This window comes from Mirounga leonina, unplaced genomic scaffold (genome assembly GCF_011800145.1).
Source record: "Mirounga leonina isolate KUSES-001 unplaced genomic scaffold, KU_Mleo_1.0 Mir_174, whole genome shotgun sequence".
NCBI lineage: Eukaryota > Metazoa > Chordata > Mammalia > Carnivora > Phocidae > Mirounga > Mirounga leonina.
The window spans coordinates 40,514,489-40,532,111 of NW_023270451.1; the positions used below are offsets into that span (position 1 = coordinate 40,514,489).

Here is a 17,623-nt window from a genome sequence, read left to right on the forward strand (position 1 = left end):
AGGGAATTAGCTAATGTGGTCTTGCAGTATTTTGATGATTTTGTAAATCTTTACTAAGGGTAACCTGGGAGATACTAAGCACTCAGTTACTGCAACAGAGAGCTGGGCTATGAAAGCAGAGCTACTGCCGTGCTCATCACTGCACACAATTAGGTAATGGTATTTATTATCTCCATAACCCAACTACACCACCAGACAGAACATACATGCTGTCATGTTTTCAAGTAGTTCAGTTTTACTGATCAAAGTACAAGAACTCAGCATTCTTCTGGGTGGGTAGAATCTACTTTCAGTTGTGAATGGGTTCTAAACTCCTCCTTGGAACAATGCCTTGTTCAGATGTCTTTGCTATGCACAGAAGTACCCAAGGCCCTAAGCATGGTGTTCGAGCTCCCAGAGCGGATGGGTAACAAATTTCAGGATCCTGGCCACTTAATCTCAAGACCTGCTTCCTAGATCTGGGAGCAAAGCTCTGAGCTTTGGTCTTTTGAGCCTACATAGCATCTTGGTCTGTACTCTTAGTAACTAACCAGACCTTAAAATAATCCAACCAGGTGTGTTCAGCTACTCTGCCCCGGGCTGAGCAACACCTGCCCCATTGGAGTGGTTTCTGGACAGCCTATTGATGGCTCCTTCTATTAATGACCCAGTTTGTAATTTAAAAAGGAAAAGCTTAATCTTAACTCTCTAGGGCTAAGCTCATCATTACCTAACTCTTGCTCTTGCCATGAAATTTCCTTAGGGCACAAAGCTAATGATCTGAGACAAAGCAGTCCTCTCAAATACCTCCCTGGTGAATTAGATGCAGAGCTGAATCAAACTGGTCTAGCCCTAGCACTGCCATTGCAAATAACAGGGTGTCAGGCTCCTTCCCTGCGATGTTACAACCAAACTTTGGCCAAAATTCTCTCCAAACAAACAGTGGGGAAAGCTTGAGATTTGGAAGCTAATGACAAGGTTGGGTCCTAGCCCTGTAAGCAAGTTCTCTGTACAAATGCTTTTCCTCTCAGCCTCAGTCTTCCTGTAGGATAGAATGTGTGGTAGGATGTGGATGGTGTGTAAAAAAAAGTGGGGTTAGTAATAATACCTGTTTAAACTATTTTGAAGAGCTATTGTAGATGAAAAAGTCTAAAGGTGTTTTATCAATTATTAGGTGCCCATTCCCAGATCCCCACTGAGACGTTCCTTACCAAGTGACACAGCGTAGGAATAATCTGGAGTTTACAGCAAGCACCCAGCAGCGCTGCTGCATTATCTGGCATTTCTGCAGGAGACAAAAATTAGTGTCTAAAAAACAAAAAAAAAAATCCATGGGAACCGGCCAGCCCCTGAATTGTATCTAATTTATACATTAGTGCTCTCCCAGCAGCCAGGCAGAGGACATGCTCAGTAATTACTGAATAAATGAATGAATGGTGCTAGACAGGCAACAAAGGCCTTTTAGAAAACAGATGTTGGAATAAGGTAACCAGCTCTGTGTTCACTAGAGGATAGTCCTTAACATTCAATTTGCCAATCAAGAAGAACTGTACAGACTCAAGGAAAAGCAAATCATATTGAAAAGTAGAACCTACCTTTTCCTGAAGATGGCAAAGAAGGAAGCCCCTGCCCCTCCCAAAGTCAAAGCAAAGGCTTTGAAGGCCAAGAAAGCAATGCTGAAATGCATCCACAGTCACACCCACAAAAAACCCATGTCACCTACTTTTTTTTTTAAGATTTATTTAATTTATTCATTTGAGAGGGAGAGAGAAGCAGACTCCTTGCTGAGCAGGGAGCCTGACACAGGGCTCGATCCCAAGATCATTACCCAATCTGAAGGCTCAACTGAGCCACCTAGGTGCCCCCACATGTCAACTACTTTTTGACAGCCCGAGACACTGTGTGTCTGAAGACAGCCCAAATAGCCTCAAAAGAGTGCACCCCAGGAGAAACTAGCTGGACCACCATGCCATCATTTAAGTTCCCCGACTACCAAGTCAGCCATGAAGACAACACACTTGTGTTCACTGTGGACATCAAGGCCAGCAAGCACCAGACTGTGAAGCTCTATGACACGGACATAGCCAAGGTCAACGCCCTGATCAGGCCTAATAGAAGGTGGCATATGTTCAACTGGCTCCTGACTATGAAGCTTTGGATGTTGCCAACAAAATTGGGATCATCTAAACTGAATCTAGCCAGCTAAATCGTAAATATAAATTTCCCGACCAAAAAAAAGTAGAACCTAGAATTTGGTAACAAGAACTGTATTTGAGCTCTGCTACGTATTTGGGGTGTGACTTTGGGTATACCTCTAGGACATGTTTCCTCATTTGACCAACCATAGTTTTGTTTTTGCAGATGTCCGAGAACAGGGTAAAGTATGAAGGGTTCCACTCAGGTCATTAGTCATTTTGGGGAGAAAAATGCAATGTGGCTGGACAAAGGGGTGGCACTGCAGAACCCTCCAGCCCACCAGTAGCTCAACACAAGGGGCACCAGTGACAGAAGAAGTTGGTGGAGGGCTGTACCAGAAGGGCCCTGCCAAGTCCCAGGGAAAGGAAATCCAAGTCAGTGTTATTGAAAATAGATTTTAAATCCCAACCAGGGTAAGTTTCTAAAAGAACCCAATCCCTCAGGATATAACCTTTGAACTGAAAAGGCAAAAGAGGGAAGAGAGTCACCTGCTGCATCACCTGGCCCAGGAACCACTTAAGAACTCTGTCCATCTCCTGCATTATTTATAAACAGCAGTCACTGAGGCTGTGACCCAGCAAAGTACAATGAAACATACCCTATTCCTAAGGGAGGAAGGCTGCTAGGAGGATGGGGCAGCTCTAGGGAATGATCCTGCTTGAAAACACCCTAAAATTGCATTTAAATGTTGTGTGTGCATTTGCCGACAGAGAAGATCAACAGCCAACAAATTATCATGGAGGCCCTTATCCCAAATCAGGAAGATAAAGCTGGTAAGTACAGGCCCCCTGGTGGAAGGATCACAGGACCTGGAAGGGCAATGACAAAGTCACCTGGGACATGAAGTCCTAGCTGAACCACTGTCACACCTCATCTGCCCTGTTCATGCCTCCATTCCTTCAGTTTTCAGGTGGCTCCTGAGTCCCATGTAACCATCATCATCCACCCGCCCCCCACCACCCTTATTCTTGGAAATACTTTAGTTCCATGTTACGCAGATTCACTATTTTGAGTATGGCGCTAGGGACACAAGGATGAAATAATTTCCTGTGGGTGCAGATGATTATTTTCTCCTACCTCAGCACCTAGCAATGCCTAAAACACAGAAGCTTCTTCAGTATTTCTCAAGTTGAAATCTCTTCCATATTCTGACTGTTTGTTTTACAAATTACACCTGGGGAGTTCATGCTTATGGTCACTAAGTGTTTGAGGAAGTGTTCAAGAGACAGGAAAGATGCTGGGATTAAAGTGCTTTAAACAAGTTAAGCATGAAGAGGCTTGTTCAAAGTGGTGATGTAGGAAGATCCCTGAACTTACCTCCAGCCAAATATGGAACAATTCCCTTGGGGAAAAAAAAAAAAACTACACAGCCAGCAAACAAAAAATTGACATCTAAGCAAGTAGGAAAAAACCCCACAGTTGGAAGGGAACTCAAAAGCTTCTCTGAGGAGCAAAGAGTTTAAACCCCACATTTTTAAGACAGGCACTGGAGGGACCAGCTCCCCAGATACCTAGCTTTGAAAGCCAGTGGGGCTCATGTTCATGAGACCCACAAGGCTATAGCAAACTGAGAAATGGTTCTTAAAGGCGTTGCCCATGGACTTACCTGCACAAAGTCAGCCCTTTGAAAGGGGTCCAGACTTTCTGTGAAAGAGGCTTGTTAACTTAAAGCAGCACTCTGAAGGCAGACCTCTCAAAAGAGCAAGGGGCCTACTGGAGTACACTGTGAGGATGGGGGCCAGTGCTTACCATCTTTGCATCCTTCCTCTGCCACACTCCAAGGCACCCATATCTCCTGGAAGGGAGCTGTCACACAAGTCTGATGTTCTAGTTTTTATGGCTGCCTTTTGAGAGCCTGGGCCCTATGGGACTGTAACAAATGGAGAGCCAGTTCTTGGCTGACTACTACCCACAGTCTTTCTGTGATAGAGGCCTACTTATAGAAGGAGGGGAAGATGGCAGCCGAATAAGAGGATCTTAGGTTTGCCTCATTCCACAAATACAACTAGATAACTATCCTATCATCCTAATAACCCCAGAAATCTATCTAAAGACTGGTAGAACAAACTTCACAAGTAAAGGTAGAGAAAAGACCACAGCAATCAAGATAGGAAGGACAGAGATGTGGCTTGGGAGAGAAATGGATTGTGGCAACAGCAGTGGGGAGGGAGCCGTGGTCACAGAGAAGGGCAAAAGATAGACTAGCATACAGGGGAGCATACAAGGAAAACAAATCCCCATAGCAATTGGCTTGGAAAGCAGGAGGGCTCATATTTTGTGACTTCTTGCAATCAGTGGTGCTTAAAGCCTGGAGTTTTAAATTAAAAGGTCACCATGCTTGGCTCTGGGAGAGCTTGCAGGACATTGCCTGCCTTCTCTCCAAGAGCAGCCACAAACATGGAAACAGGAATGTGAAGAGCCTCTAGAGCCCACAGTGGGGAGGTTATCTGCTCATCTTGTAGTGTGTCCCAGAGAGACCCCTCCAGGACCATAGGAACTGGCAGGTGCCATTTCCCTCCCCAACCCATCAGCATAAAAGCAGAACCATCTGTGGGAACCAGCACAACGTGAACACTCACTCTAAACTCATTTACACCAAGCCCTGTGCTCTGGAAGAACTGCCTTTCCATTCATGCTTGCCTCAGTCCCAGGATAGTAGGTCCCCTCCCCCAAACTCCTGCCAACACAGCATCTCCTGATTTGCAGGTTTTGAGGCCTCAGTTCCAGTGGCAGCAGTGAGAGTTCTCATTACATGCAGACCAGGGCACACCTAGGTAAAATGTGCCACATACAGACCAGAGACCAAACACTACCCACAACAGGCAAGGAGAGCCTCGGCAAATGACTAGTCTGAAGCATAAAGAGGCCAGGACTCATTGGAGACACTCCCAGAAGTGCTAGGACACTACACTGCAGGGCACTACATGTAGGACCTCTTCTTCATAAAGCCATTACCCTCAGGAACAGGAGACATAGCTAACTTTCCTAACACAGAGAAACAGGCAGAGAGACTTCGACAAAATGAGAAGATAGAGGAATTTGTCCAGAATGAAAGAACAAGACAAGGCCAGGGCCAGAGATCTAAGTGAAACAGATATAGTAACATGCCTAATAAAGAATTTAAAGCAACGATCATAAGAATACTCACTGGAGGGTGCCTGGGTGGCTCAGTTGGTTAAGCGACTGACTTCGGTTCAGGTCATGATCCTGGAGTCCCTGGATCGAGTCCCGCATCAGGCTCCCTGCTCGGCAGGGAGTCTGCTTCTCCCTCTGACCCTCCCCCCTCTCATGTGCTCTCTCTCATTCTCTCTCTCTCAAATAAATAAATAATCTTTAAAAAAAAAAGAATACTCACTGGACTTGAGAAGAGAGTGGAGGATGTCAGTGAGACCCTTAACACAGAGATAAGGAGTAACAAAGCAGAGATAAAGAGCTCAATAAACAAAGTGAGAAACACACTTGATGGAATGAACAGCAGGCTAGAAGCATGGGAATTAATGACCTAGAAGAGTAATGGAAAGGAATCAAGCTGAACAAAACAGGGGAAAAAAAGAATCCTGCAAAACAAGAACAGACATAGGGAACTCTGACTCCATCAAATATAATATTCATATTATAGGAGTCAGAAGAAAGAGAGAAAAGCGGGCAGAGAGTTTATTTGAAGAAATAGCTGGAAACTTCCTAAACTGGGGAAGGAAACATATCCAGAAGGCAGAGAAACCCCAACAAAAGCAGATTCACACAAAGACATATTGTAATTAAAACAGAAAAATACAGTGATAATGAAAATATATTAAAAATGACAAGGAAGGCAGTTACATACAAAGAAAACCCCATAAAGCTGTCAGTGGATTTTTCAGCACAAACTTTCCAACCCAGAAAGGAGTACCATGATCTATTCAAAGTACTGAATGGGAAAAATGGCAGCCAAGAATACTCTATCTAGCAAGGCTATTATTCATAATAGAAGGAGATGGACTTACCAAAACAAAAAGTAAAGGAGCTCACAACGACTAAAACAACCCTGCAAGAAATATTAAAGGAAACTCGGAGTGGAAAGGAAAGACCAAAAATTATAGCTTGAAGGTAGAAAACACAAAAGCACTAAAATCAAACATTTCTGTGAAAAATCAGTCAAGGAACTCACAAAATAAAGGATGTAAAATATGACACCATATACCTAAAACGTGGGGATAGGAGGAATAAAAAATGGGTTCAAACATAAACAACCATCAATTTAAAACAGACTGCTATATGCAGAAGATGTTATACCACAAATCAAAAACCACTAATGAAAGAATTTTTAAAAATCCAAATATCATTAATGAAAACCAGCAAACCATGAAGGGGAGAAAGACAAGAAAGAATCAGAGAAAATGTTCAGAAACCACAGAGCAAGTTAAAAAAAAAAAAGGCAATAAATACATGTCTATCAATACTTTGGAATGAGGGGTGCACCTGGGTGGCTCAGTCAGTTAAGCATCCAATTCTTGATTTTGGCTCAGGTCATGACCTCAGGGTCCTGAGACTGAGCCCCAAGTCAGGCTCCATGCTAGACATGGAGCCTGCTCAAGATCCTCTCTCTCTCCCTCTGCCTCATCTCTCTCAAAAAAAAAAATCTTCAAATGAAAAAAGGACTAAATGTTCCAATCAAAAGACAAAGCGGCAGAATAGATTTAAAAAACAAGACCCATTCTATATGCTGCCTACAAGAGTCTTTTTTTTTTAAGATTTTATTTATTTGAGAGAGAGAATGAGAGAGAGAGAGCACATGAGAGGGGGGAGGGTCAGAGGGAGAAGCAGACTCCCTGCCGAGCAGGGAGCCTGATGTGGGATTCAATTCCGGGACTCCAGGATCATGACCTGAGCCGAAGGCAGTCGCCCAGCGAACTGAGCCACCCAGGCGCCCCAAGAGAGTCATTTTAGACATAAAAACACCAGCCAATTGAAACTGAGGGGATAGAGAAACATTTATCATGTAAATGGATGTCAAAAGAAAGCCAGAGTAGCGGTACTTATGTTGGACAAAAGACTTTAAAACAAAAACTATAGTAAGACAAGAGCACTATGTAATAATAAAAGAAACAATCCAACAAGAAGATATAACAGTTGTAAATATTTATGCATCCAACGTGGGGACACCCAAATACATAAAACGGTTAACAACAAACATAAGGGAAATAATCTATAATAATACAGTAATAGTAGGGGACTTTAACACCCCACTTACATCAATGGACAGATCATCCAAACAGAAAATCAACAAGAAAACAATGGCTTTGACACAATGGACCACATGGATAAATATTCAGAACACTCCATCCTAAAGAATGTATATTCTATTCAAGTGCACACTGAACATTCTCCAGAACAGATCATGTATTAGGCCACAGAGAAAGCCTCAACAAATTTAAAAAGATCAGAATCACACCATACATCTTTTCTGACTACAACATTATGAAACTAGAAGTCAACAACAAGAAAAAAATCTGGGAAGACCACAAATACAAGGAGGTTAAATAACATTCTACTAAACAGTCAATGGGTCAACCAGGAAATGAAAGAAGAAATTAAGAAGTACATGGAAGCAAATGAAACTGAAAATACAATGGTCCCTAAAACCTTTGATGCAGCAAAAGTGGTCAGTCATAAGAGGGAAGTATGTAGGAAAACAGGCCTACCTCAAGAAGAAAAATGTCAAACAACCTAATCTTACACCTAAAGGAGCTAGAAAAAGGACAAAACCTAAAGCCAGCAGAAGGAAGGAAATAATAAAGATTAGAGCAGAAATAAATGATATAGAAAACTAAAAGTAGAACAGCTCAATGAAACCAGGAGCTGGTTCTTTGGGGGGAAAAAATCAGTGATATTGATAAATCACCAGCCAGACTTATGAAGAAAAAAGAGAAAGGACCCAAATAAATAAAATCACAAATGAGAGATTAGAAATACCAAACACCACAGAAATATAACTATACGAGAATATTATGAAAAACTATATGCCAACAAACTGAACAACCTAGAAGAAATGGATAAATTTCTAGAAACATATAGCCGACCAAAACTGAAGCAGGAAGAAATAGAAAATTTGAACAGACCAATTACCAGCAATGAAATTGAATCAATAATTTAAAAACTCCCAACAAAACTCTAAGACCAGATAGTTTCACAAGCCAATTCTGCCAAACATTTAAAGAATAATATGTATTCTTCTCAAACTATTCCAAAAAATAGGAAAGTAAGGAGAACTTCCAAATTCATTCTATGAGACCAGCATTACCCTGATACCAAAATTAAAGACACCACAAAAAAACAAGAACTACAGGCCAAGATCTCTGATGAACATAAATGCAAATATCCTCAACAAAATACTAGCAAACAGAACCCAACAGTACATCAAAAAAATCATTCACCATGACCAAGAATTTATTCCTGGATTTATTTGTAAATCAATCAACATGACACATAACATCAATAAGAGAAAGGATAAGAACCATATGATCATTTCAATAGACACTGAAAAAAGCATTTGACAAAGTATAACATCCATTCATGACAAAAACCCTCAACAAAGTTGGTATAAAGGGAACATACCGCAACATAACAAAGGCCATTTGTGAAAAACCCAGAGCTAACATCATCCTCAGTGGGGACAAACTGAGAGCCTTTCCCCTAAAGTCAGGAACAAGACAATGATGTCCACTCTCAGCACTCTTATTCAACATAGTACTGGAAGTCCTAGCCACAGGATTCAAACAACAAAAAAAATAAAAGGCATTCAAATTGGCAAGGAAGAAGGCAAACTTTCACTCTTTGCAGATGACATACTATATATAGAAAACCCAAAAGAGTCCCATCAAAAAAACTGCTAGAACGGATAAACAAATTCAGTTAAGTGGCAGGATACAAAATCAATCTACAGAAATCTGTTGCAATAATGAAGCAGCAGAAGGAGAAATTAAGAAAACAATCCCATTGGGGCACCTGTGTGGCTGTCAGTTAAGCATCTGCCTTCAGCTCAAGTCATGATCCCAGGGTCCTGGGATCGAGTCCCACATTGGGCTCCCTGCTCCCTCTGCCTCTCCCCCACCCCCATTCTCTCAAGCTCTCTTGCTCTCATGCTCTCTCAAATATTTTTTTAAAGAAAATCCCATTTACTGTTGCACCAAAAATAATAAGGTACCTAGAAATAAACCTAAACAAAAAGGTAAAAAATTGTACTCTGAAAACTATAAAACATTGACGAAAAAATTGAGGACAACATAAAGAAATGGAAAGATTCTGTGCTCATGCATTGGAAAAACAAATGTTAGTATATCTATACAATCCAAAGCAATTCTACATATTTAATACAATCTCTATCAAAATTCCAACAGCACTTTTTACAAAACTAGAACAAACAATCCTAAAATTTGTATGGAACCACAAAAGACTCCAAATAGACAAGGCAGTCTTGAAAAACAAAAGCAAAGCTGGAGGCATCACAATTCTGGATATTAAGTTATATTACAAAGCTGTAGTAATCAAAACAGGATGATCCTGGCAAAAAAAAACCAGACATATAGATCGGACCAAAAGAGAAGACCCAGAAATAAGCCCACAATTATATGGTCAATTAATCTTCAACAAAGCAGGAAAGAATATCCAGGAAAGACAATCTCTTCAACAAATGGTGTTAGGAAAACTGGACAGCAACATGCAAAAGAATGAAACTGGACCACCTTCTTACACAAAAATAAACTCAAAATGGATTAAAGATCTAAATGTAAGACAGGAAACCATGAAATTCCTAGAAAAGAACACAGCAACTTTTTTCTAGGTATGTCTTCTGAGGCAAGAAAACAAAAGCAAAAATGAACTGTTGGGCTACATCAAAATAAAAAGCTGCGTGGTGAGGGAAACAACAAAACTAAAAGGCAACCTATGGAATGGGAGAAGATATTTGCACTGATATCTCTAATAAAGGTTAGTATCCAAAATTTATACAGAACTTCTATATATCAACATCAAAAAAAACAAATAATCCAATTTAAAAAATGAGCAGAAGACATGAACAGACATTCCTCCAAAGAAGAAATACAGATGCCAACAGACACATGAAAAGATGCTCATCATCACACATCATCAGGGAGATGCAAACCAAAACTACAATGAGATATCACCTCACACCTGTCAAAATAGCTAAAATCAACAACACAAGAAACAACAGGTGTTGGCAAGGATGTGGAGAAAAAGGAACTTTCCTGCACTGTTGTTGGGAATGCAAACTGGTACAGCCACTGTAGGGAAAATGTATGGAGGTTTCTCAAAAAATTAGAAATAGAACTACCCTACAATCCAGGAATTGCACTACTGGGTATTTACCCAAAGAATACAAAAGCACTAATTCAGAGGGATACATGCACATCTATATTTACAGGAGCATTATTTACATTAGCCAAATTATGGAAGCAGCCCAAGTGTCCATGGATAGATGAATTGGGTGCAGAAGATGTATACACATACACATATACACATACACATATACACACACACACAATGGAATATTAGCCATAAAAAGGAATGAAATCTTGCCATGGACAAGTACATGGATGTTGCTAAAGTGTATAATATTAAGTGAAATAAGTCCATCAAAAACAAATACCATGCGATTTCACTCATGTGGAATTTAAGAAACAAAATAAATGAGCCAAAAAAAAAAAGAGTGAAACCAAGAAACAGACTCTCAACTATAGAGAACAAACTGATGGTTACCAGAGGGGAGGTGAGGGGGGAGGGATAGGTGAAATAGATGATGGGTATTAAATAATACACTTATGATGAGCACTGAGTAATATACAGAATTGTTGAATCACTATATTGTGCACCTGAAACTAATATAACATTGTATGTTAACTATACTGGAATTAAAATTTAAAAGTTAATAAAAGAAAAAAATGTTTAATTCTAAATAGTAGTAAAAATACTATACAATGATTAGTTAAGGCATACACAAGACATAAAGGTATAAACTGACATCAAAACCTTAAAATGTGGTGGAGGAGGTAGTAAAACTGTGGGGCTTTAGAATGCATTCAAACTTTAGTTGTTACCAACTTAAAATAGACTATTATAAGGATGCCTGGGTGGCTCAGTTGGTTAAGCGTCCGCCTTTGACTCAGGTCATGATCCCTGGGTCCTGGGATCGAGCCCCACCTTGTGCTCCCTGTTCAGTGGGGAATCTGATTCTCCCTCTCCCTTTGCCCTTCCCTCTGCTCGTGCTCTCTCTCTCAAATAAATAAAATTGACTTTTAAAAATAAGTTGTTATATGTAAGCATCATGGTAACTGCAAAGCAACAACCTATAGTAGATACACAGAGAACAGAATCTAAGCATACAACTACAGAAAATCATCAAAGGAAGAGAGCAAGAAAGGGAACAAAAAACTACAAAACAGTCACAAATTAATTTTTTAATAGCAATAAGTACATACCTATTATTAACTAGTTTAAATATAAATGGACTAAATTCTCCAGTCAAAAGACAGAGTGGCTGAATGGAAAAAAAAAATTCAAAGGACCCATCTATATGCTGCCTACAAGAGACATAAGATGTCAAGATACAGGCTGGAAGTTGGTAAAAGATATTCCATCTAAATGGAAACCAAAAGAAAGGGGGCATAGCTAAACTTAAAATAGACTTCAAAACAAAGACTGTAATAGGACAAAAAAGTGCATTATATGATGATAAATGGGTCAGTACAACAAGAAAATATAACACATTTATGCACCCAGCATAGGAACACCTAAATACATAAAGCAAATATTAACAGACCTAAAGAGAGAAATACACACAATATAGTAATAGTAGGGAACTTCATACCCCACTTATCAGGGATAGATCATCCAGACAGATTATCAGTAGGGAAACCTCAGCCTTAAACAACACATTAAGATAGACTTAACAGATATATACAGAATACTCCCTAGGATAGATCACATATTATGCCACAAAACAAGTCTTAATAAATTTAAGAAGACTGTGATTGGGAAAGATGCTTAATATGATTTCAGTGGTATAAAACTAAAATCAATTAACAGAAGAAACTGGAAAAGTCACAAATATGTAGATATCAAAAATGCTACTCAGTGATCAATGGATGAAATTAGAAATCAAAGGAGAATTCAAAAGGTACCTTGAGACAAATGGAAATGGAAATAAAACATATTGAAACTTAATAGATGCAGTAAAGGCAGTTCAAGAGGGAAGTTCATGGCAATAATTTCCCCTAAGAAACAAGAAAAATCTCAAATACACATCATAACTTTATACCTGAAGGAACTAGGAAGGGAAGAATAAACTTAGCCCTAATTTAGTAGAAGGAAATAACAGAAGATCATAATGGAAATAAACAGAATAAAAAGACCAATACAATCAAGAGCTGGTTCTTTGATAAACCTTTAGCTACACTCACCAAGAAATAGAAGACTCAAGTAAATACAATCAGAAATAAAAGAGAAATTACAACTGATAACACAGAAATACAAAGGATCTTGAGAAATTACTATGAACAACTATACGCCAACAAATTGGACATGCTAGAAGAAATGGATGAATTCCTACATACAGCCTACCAAGACAAAATCAGGAAGAAATAGAAAAACTCAACAGACTGATTAGGAGAAAGCAGACTAAATCAGTAACCAAAAACCTCCTAACAAACAAAAGTCCAGGACCAGATGGCTTCATGGATGAAATCTATAAAAGATTTGGGACGCCTGGGTGGCTCAGTCAGTTAAGCATCTGCCTTCAGCTCAGGTCATGATCCCAGGGTCCTGGGATTGAGTCCCGCATCAGGCTCCCTGCTCCACGGAGAGCCTGCTTCTCCCTCTGCTTCTGCCTCTCTATCTCTCATGAATAAATAAATAAAATGTTTTTTTAAAAAAATCTATAAAAGATTTAAAGAAAAATTAGGGCAACCCCTTCGGGTCCTCTCCCTCCTTGGGAGATTTTACTATCACTTTGCTATTGCTCAATAAATCTTGCTTTGCTGCCCACCAGAGGAAGGAAGGGAGGGAGGGAAGGAGAAAAGAGAAGAAAAGAAGAAAGAAAGAAGAGAGAAAAAGAAAGAAGAAGGAAGGAAAAGAGAAGAGAAAAGAAGAAGAAAAAGAAAAACTAATACTGGGGCACCCGGCTGGCCCAGTTGGTGGAGCACATGACTCTTGATCTCAGGGTCATGAGTTCAGGCCTCACGCTGGGCATAAAGCTTCCTTAAATAAAAATACAATTTAAAGAAAAATTAATACTGATCCTTCTCAAACCCTTGGAATCTCCTTTTTCAAGGCCAGTATTACCATGATAACAAAACCAGACAAGGAGGCCACAAGAAAACTACAGACCAATATCCCTGATAAACATAGATGCAAAAGTCCTCAACAAAATATTCACAAGCTGACTTGAACAGTACATTAAAAGGCTCATACACCATGATCAAATGGGATTTATTCCAGGAATGCAAGGATGGCTGAACTTCCATAAAGCAAGCAACATCATACACCACAGTAACAAAGTGAAGGATAAGAATCATATGATCATCGCAATAGATGCAGAAAAAGCATTTGACAAAATTCAACATCCATTTATGATATTTAAAAAAAGGTCAATAAAGTATAGAGACCATGTACTTCAACATAAAAAGGCTATATATGACAAGCCCATAGCTAACATCATTAATGGTAAAAAGCAGAAAGCTTTTCCTCTAAGATCAGAAACAAGACAAGGATGCCCACTCTCACCACTTTTATTCAATATAATATTAGAATCCTAGCCAGAGCAATTAGGCTAGAAAAGGAAATAAAACACATCCAAATTGGAAAGAAAGAAGTAAAACCGTCACTATTTATAGATGACATGATACTATATATAAGAAATAAACACTACCAAAAAACTATTAGAACAAATAAATTTAAACAAGTTACAGGATACAAAATCAATACACAAAACTCTGTTGTGTTTCTATATACTAATGAATAATCAGAAGAGAAATTAAGAAAATCCCATTTATAATTACATCAAAAAGAATAAAATACCTAGGAATAAATTTAACCAAGGAGATGAAAGACCTCTACACTGAAAACTAGGACGCTGATGAAAGAAATTGAAGAAGACAAAAATAAATGGAAAAATAGTCTGTGTTCATGAATTGGAAGAATTAATATTGTTAAAATGTCGATACTACCCAAAGCAACGTACAGATTGGATACAATCTGTATCAAAATTCCAATGGTATTTTTCACAGAAATAGAACAAACAATTGTAAAATTTGTATGGAACCACAAAGACCCCAAATAGCCAAGGCAATCTTGAGAAAGAAGAACAAAGCTGGAGGCATCACATTGTCTTATTTCAAACTATATTACAAAGCTATACTGATCAAAACAGTACAGTATTGCATAAAAACAGACTATAGAGGGGCACCTGGGTGGCTCAGTCATTAAACAGCTGCCTTCAGCTCAGGTCATGATCCCAGGGTCCTGGGATCGAGCCCCGCATCGGGCTCCCTGCTTGGCGGAGAGCCTGCTTCTCCCTCTCCCTCTGTCTGCTGCTCTGCCTACTTGTGCTCTGTGTTAAACAAATAAATAAAAATCTTAAAAAAAAAAAGACTATAGATCAATGGAACAGAATAGAGAGCCCAGAATAAACCCAATTTATGACACAGAGCCAGAAATATACAATGGGGAGAAGACAGTCTCTTTAGTAAGTAGCGCTGGGAAAATTGAATAGCCATATCAAAAGAATGAAACTGGATCACTGTTTTACACCATACACAAAAATTAACTCAGATTTGAACATAAGCCCCGAAACCACAAAACTCCTAGAAGAAAACAACAAAGGTAATAAGCAACTTGAGACTGCATTTGGTGTCAAATCCACACAAAAAATCACCAAAATCAAAGGCAACAAAACCAAAATTAAGTAGGACTACATCAAACCAAAGAACTGCACAGCAAAGGAAACCAACAAAATTAAAAGGCAACCTATTGAATGGGAAAAAATATTTACAAAGATAATTCTGATAAGGTGTTAATATCCAAAATATAAAAGGACTCCTATAACTCAATAGCAAAACAAACAAAAATCCCCCAACCATCTAATCAATATGAGCAAGGGATCTGAATAGACATTTTTCCAAAGACCTACAGATAGCCAATAGGTACATGAAAAGGTGCTTAATGTTACTAATCATCAGAGAAATGCAAATCAGAATCACAATGAGATATTACCTCACACTTGTTAAATGGCTATTTTTCAAAAAGACAAATAGCAAGTGTTGGTGAGGATATGGGGAAAAGGGAATCCTTGTGCACTATTGGTAGGAATGTAAATTGGTACAGCCACTATGGAACAGTATGGAATTTAAAACTAGAACTGCCATATGATTTAGCAATTCCACTTCTGGGTAAGTATCTGAAGAAAATAAAAACACCAACCTCAGAAAATATATATATGCACCCCCACATTCATTGCAGCATTACTTAAAATAAGATTTGGAAGCACTGGTGGATGAATGGATAAAGAAAATGTGGTGTGTGTATACAGTGGAATATTATTCAGCCATGAAAAAGGAAGGAAAGAAGGAAATCTTGTCATTTGTGACATATGGACAGACTCTGAGGACATGCTAAGTGAAAAAGGTCAGGGAATGACAAATACCATATGATGTCACTTATATGTAGAATCTTTAAATAAACAAAAAGCTTATAGAGGACTCTGAGAAACAAACAGAATTCTAGAGGGGAGGGGGTGGGGGATGGGCTAGCCTGGTGATGGGTATTAAGGAGGGCACGTTCTGCATGGAGCACTGGGTGTTATACACAAACAATCATGGAACACTACATCAAAAACTAATGATGTAATGTATGGTGATTAACATAACAAAATAAAAAAAAAAAAGCTCATAGATACAGAGAACAGATTGAGGGTTTCCAGAAGGAGGAGGCAAGTGGGGGGGTTGGGAAAGATGGAAATGAATGAATGTGGTTAAAAGTACAAACTTCCAGCTATTAAAAAAGTGAATCATGAGCATGTAATGTACAGCATGATGTCTATCGTTAATAATACTGTATTGTATATTTGAAAGTTGCTAAAAATAAATGTTAAAAATTCTCATAAGAAAAAAATTTGTAAGAAAGAAAAATTTATAACTATGTATTAACTAGACATACTGTGATCATTTTACAATGTATACAAATATGGAATTGTGGTACACCTAAAACTAATATGATGTAAATTTTATCTCTTTTTAAAAGTTAGGCACTATAAAGCTGGTAACTGGTGTTACTATTTAGAAAGCTGCAGACAGGACTCAAGGAGAGGCCATTTTCTGTTCCAGCATTTTCCCCAGGTTCTAAAGAGAGAAGACTGTTTTTATAAGAGGGAAAGGTCAACTCAGAAGGGCGGAGGATTGGGCGCCTGGGTGGCTCAGTTGGTTAAGCGACTGCCTTCGGCTCAGGTCATGATCCTGGAGTCCCAGGATCGAGTCCCACATCGGGCTCCCGGCTCAGCAGGGAGCCTGCTTCTCCCTCTGACCCTCCCCCCTCTCATGTGCTCTCTCTCTCTCTCAAATAAATAAAATCTTTAAAATATATATATATATTGGAAAAAAAAGAAGGGCAGAGGATTAGCAGGAACACTATTGGAAGTGCTTTACAATGAAAGAGCTGATCTGACCTCTGCAGTGACCAACATGTAAATGAGATATCAATTCAGAGAGATGCAAGAGGGCATTGTTGGTTCAGAAATTGACTAGATATTTTCAGCTGCACTTAAAGATTCCACTACCCCCAAGCTTCCAGTTCAGAAACAGCAAATCTCATGTTATGGGTCAACTCCCAACGGCTCCCTATGTGCAAGGTTGCAGAGAATTTGAACCTCTGTCCAGGTTTCAAGGAGCAGGGGACTGTGAGGCATTCATGATGTCAGACATATACTGCATATTTCATATCACTTCTGAACTAGCCTACTGATAGAAATATTTCAATAAGTAATATGGTATGTGAAGAAAAGGCCCTTCACATGCTGGAAAATTCTGGCCAGTGGGTTAGCCCCTGACAGAATGACTGTATTTAAAAACTCTAGTACACTGATGTTAACATCAGGGGGGAAAGGTTCTCTAGTGGTGTTCCACAGGCCTCTATCTTATGTCCTGTCCCAGCCAAAACTTTTATCCATGACTTAGAACAAGAGCATATATTCATCAGCATGTAGAGCTAAGAGAGGGATCCTCTATGATTAATTTTTAAAAAACTGAAGATCTGCTTGGCTTCTGTTTCTCTGTGGTGCTCGGGAGGAACCATGAATGCATCCTGAACTCAACACTTCTAATAACATCACCAGGAAGGGAAGTTGTGGGGAAAAGGATCCTGGGCTGATGGGCCAGGTCTTGCCTTTCCTTGAAGGAGCTGAGAG

The 17,623-nt window shown here is 39.3% G+C and overlaps 1 protein-coding gene across 2 annotated transcripts in view; it reads right to left on the bottom strand.

The window, feature by feature from the left end:
• GSDME (gasdermin E) overlaps positions 1-17,623 on the bottom strand; it is a 73,555-nt gene that overhangs the window by 2,696 nt on the left and 53,236 nt on the right. The window contains exon 9 of one of the 2 annotated variants that reach the window (XM_035020760.1): positions 1,191-1,264. In XM_035020760.1, coding sequence (XP_034876651.1) covers positions 1,191-1,264 — 74 coding nt within the window. Of the gene's footprint in view, positions 1-1,190; positions 1,288-17,623 lie in introns of both variants that reach the window. The other variant, XM_035020761.1, reaches the window with a different exon arrangement.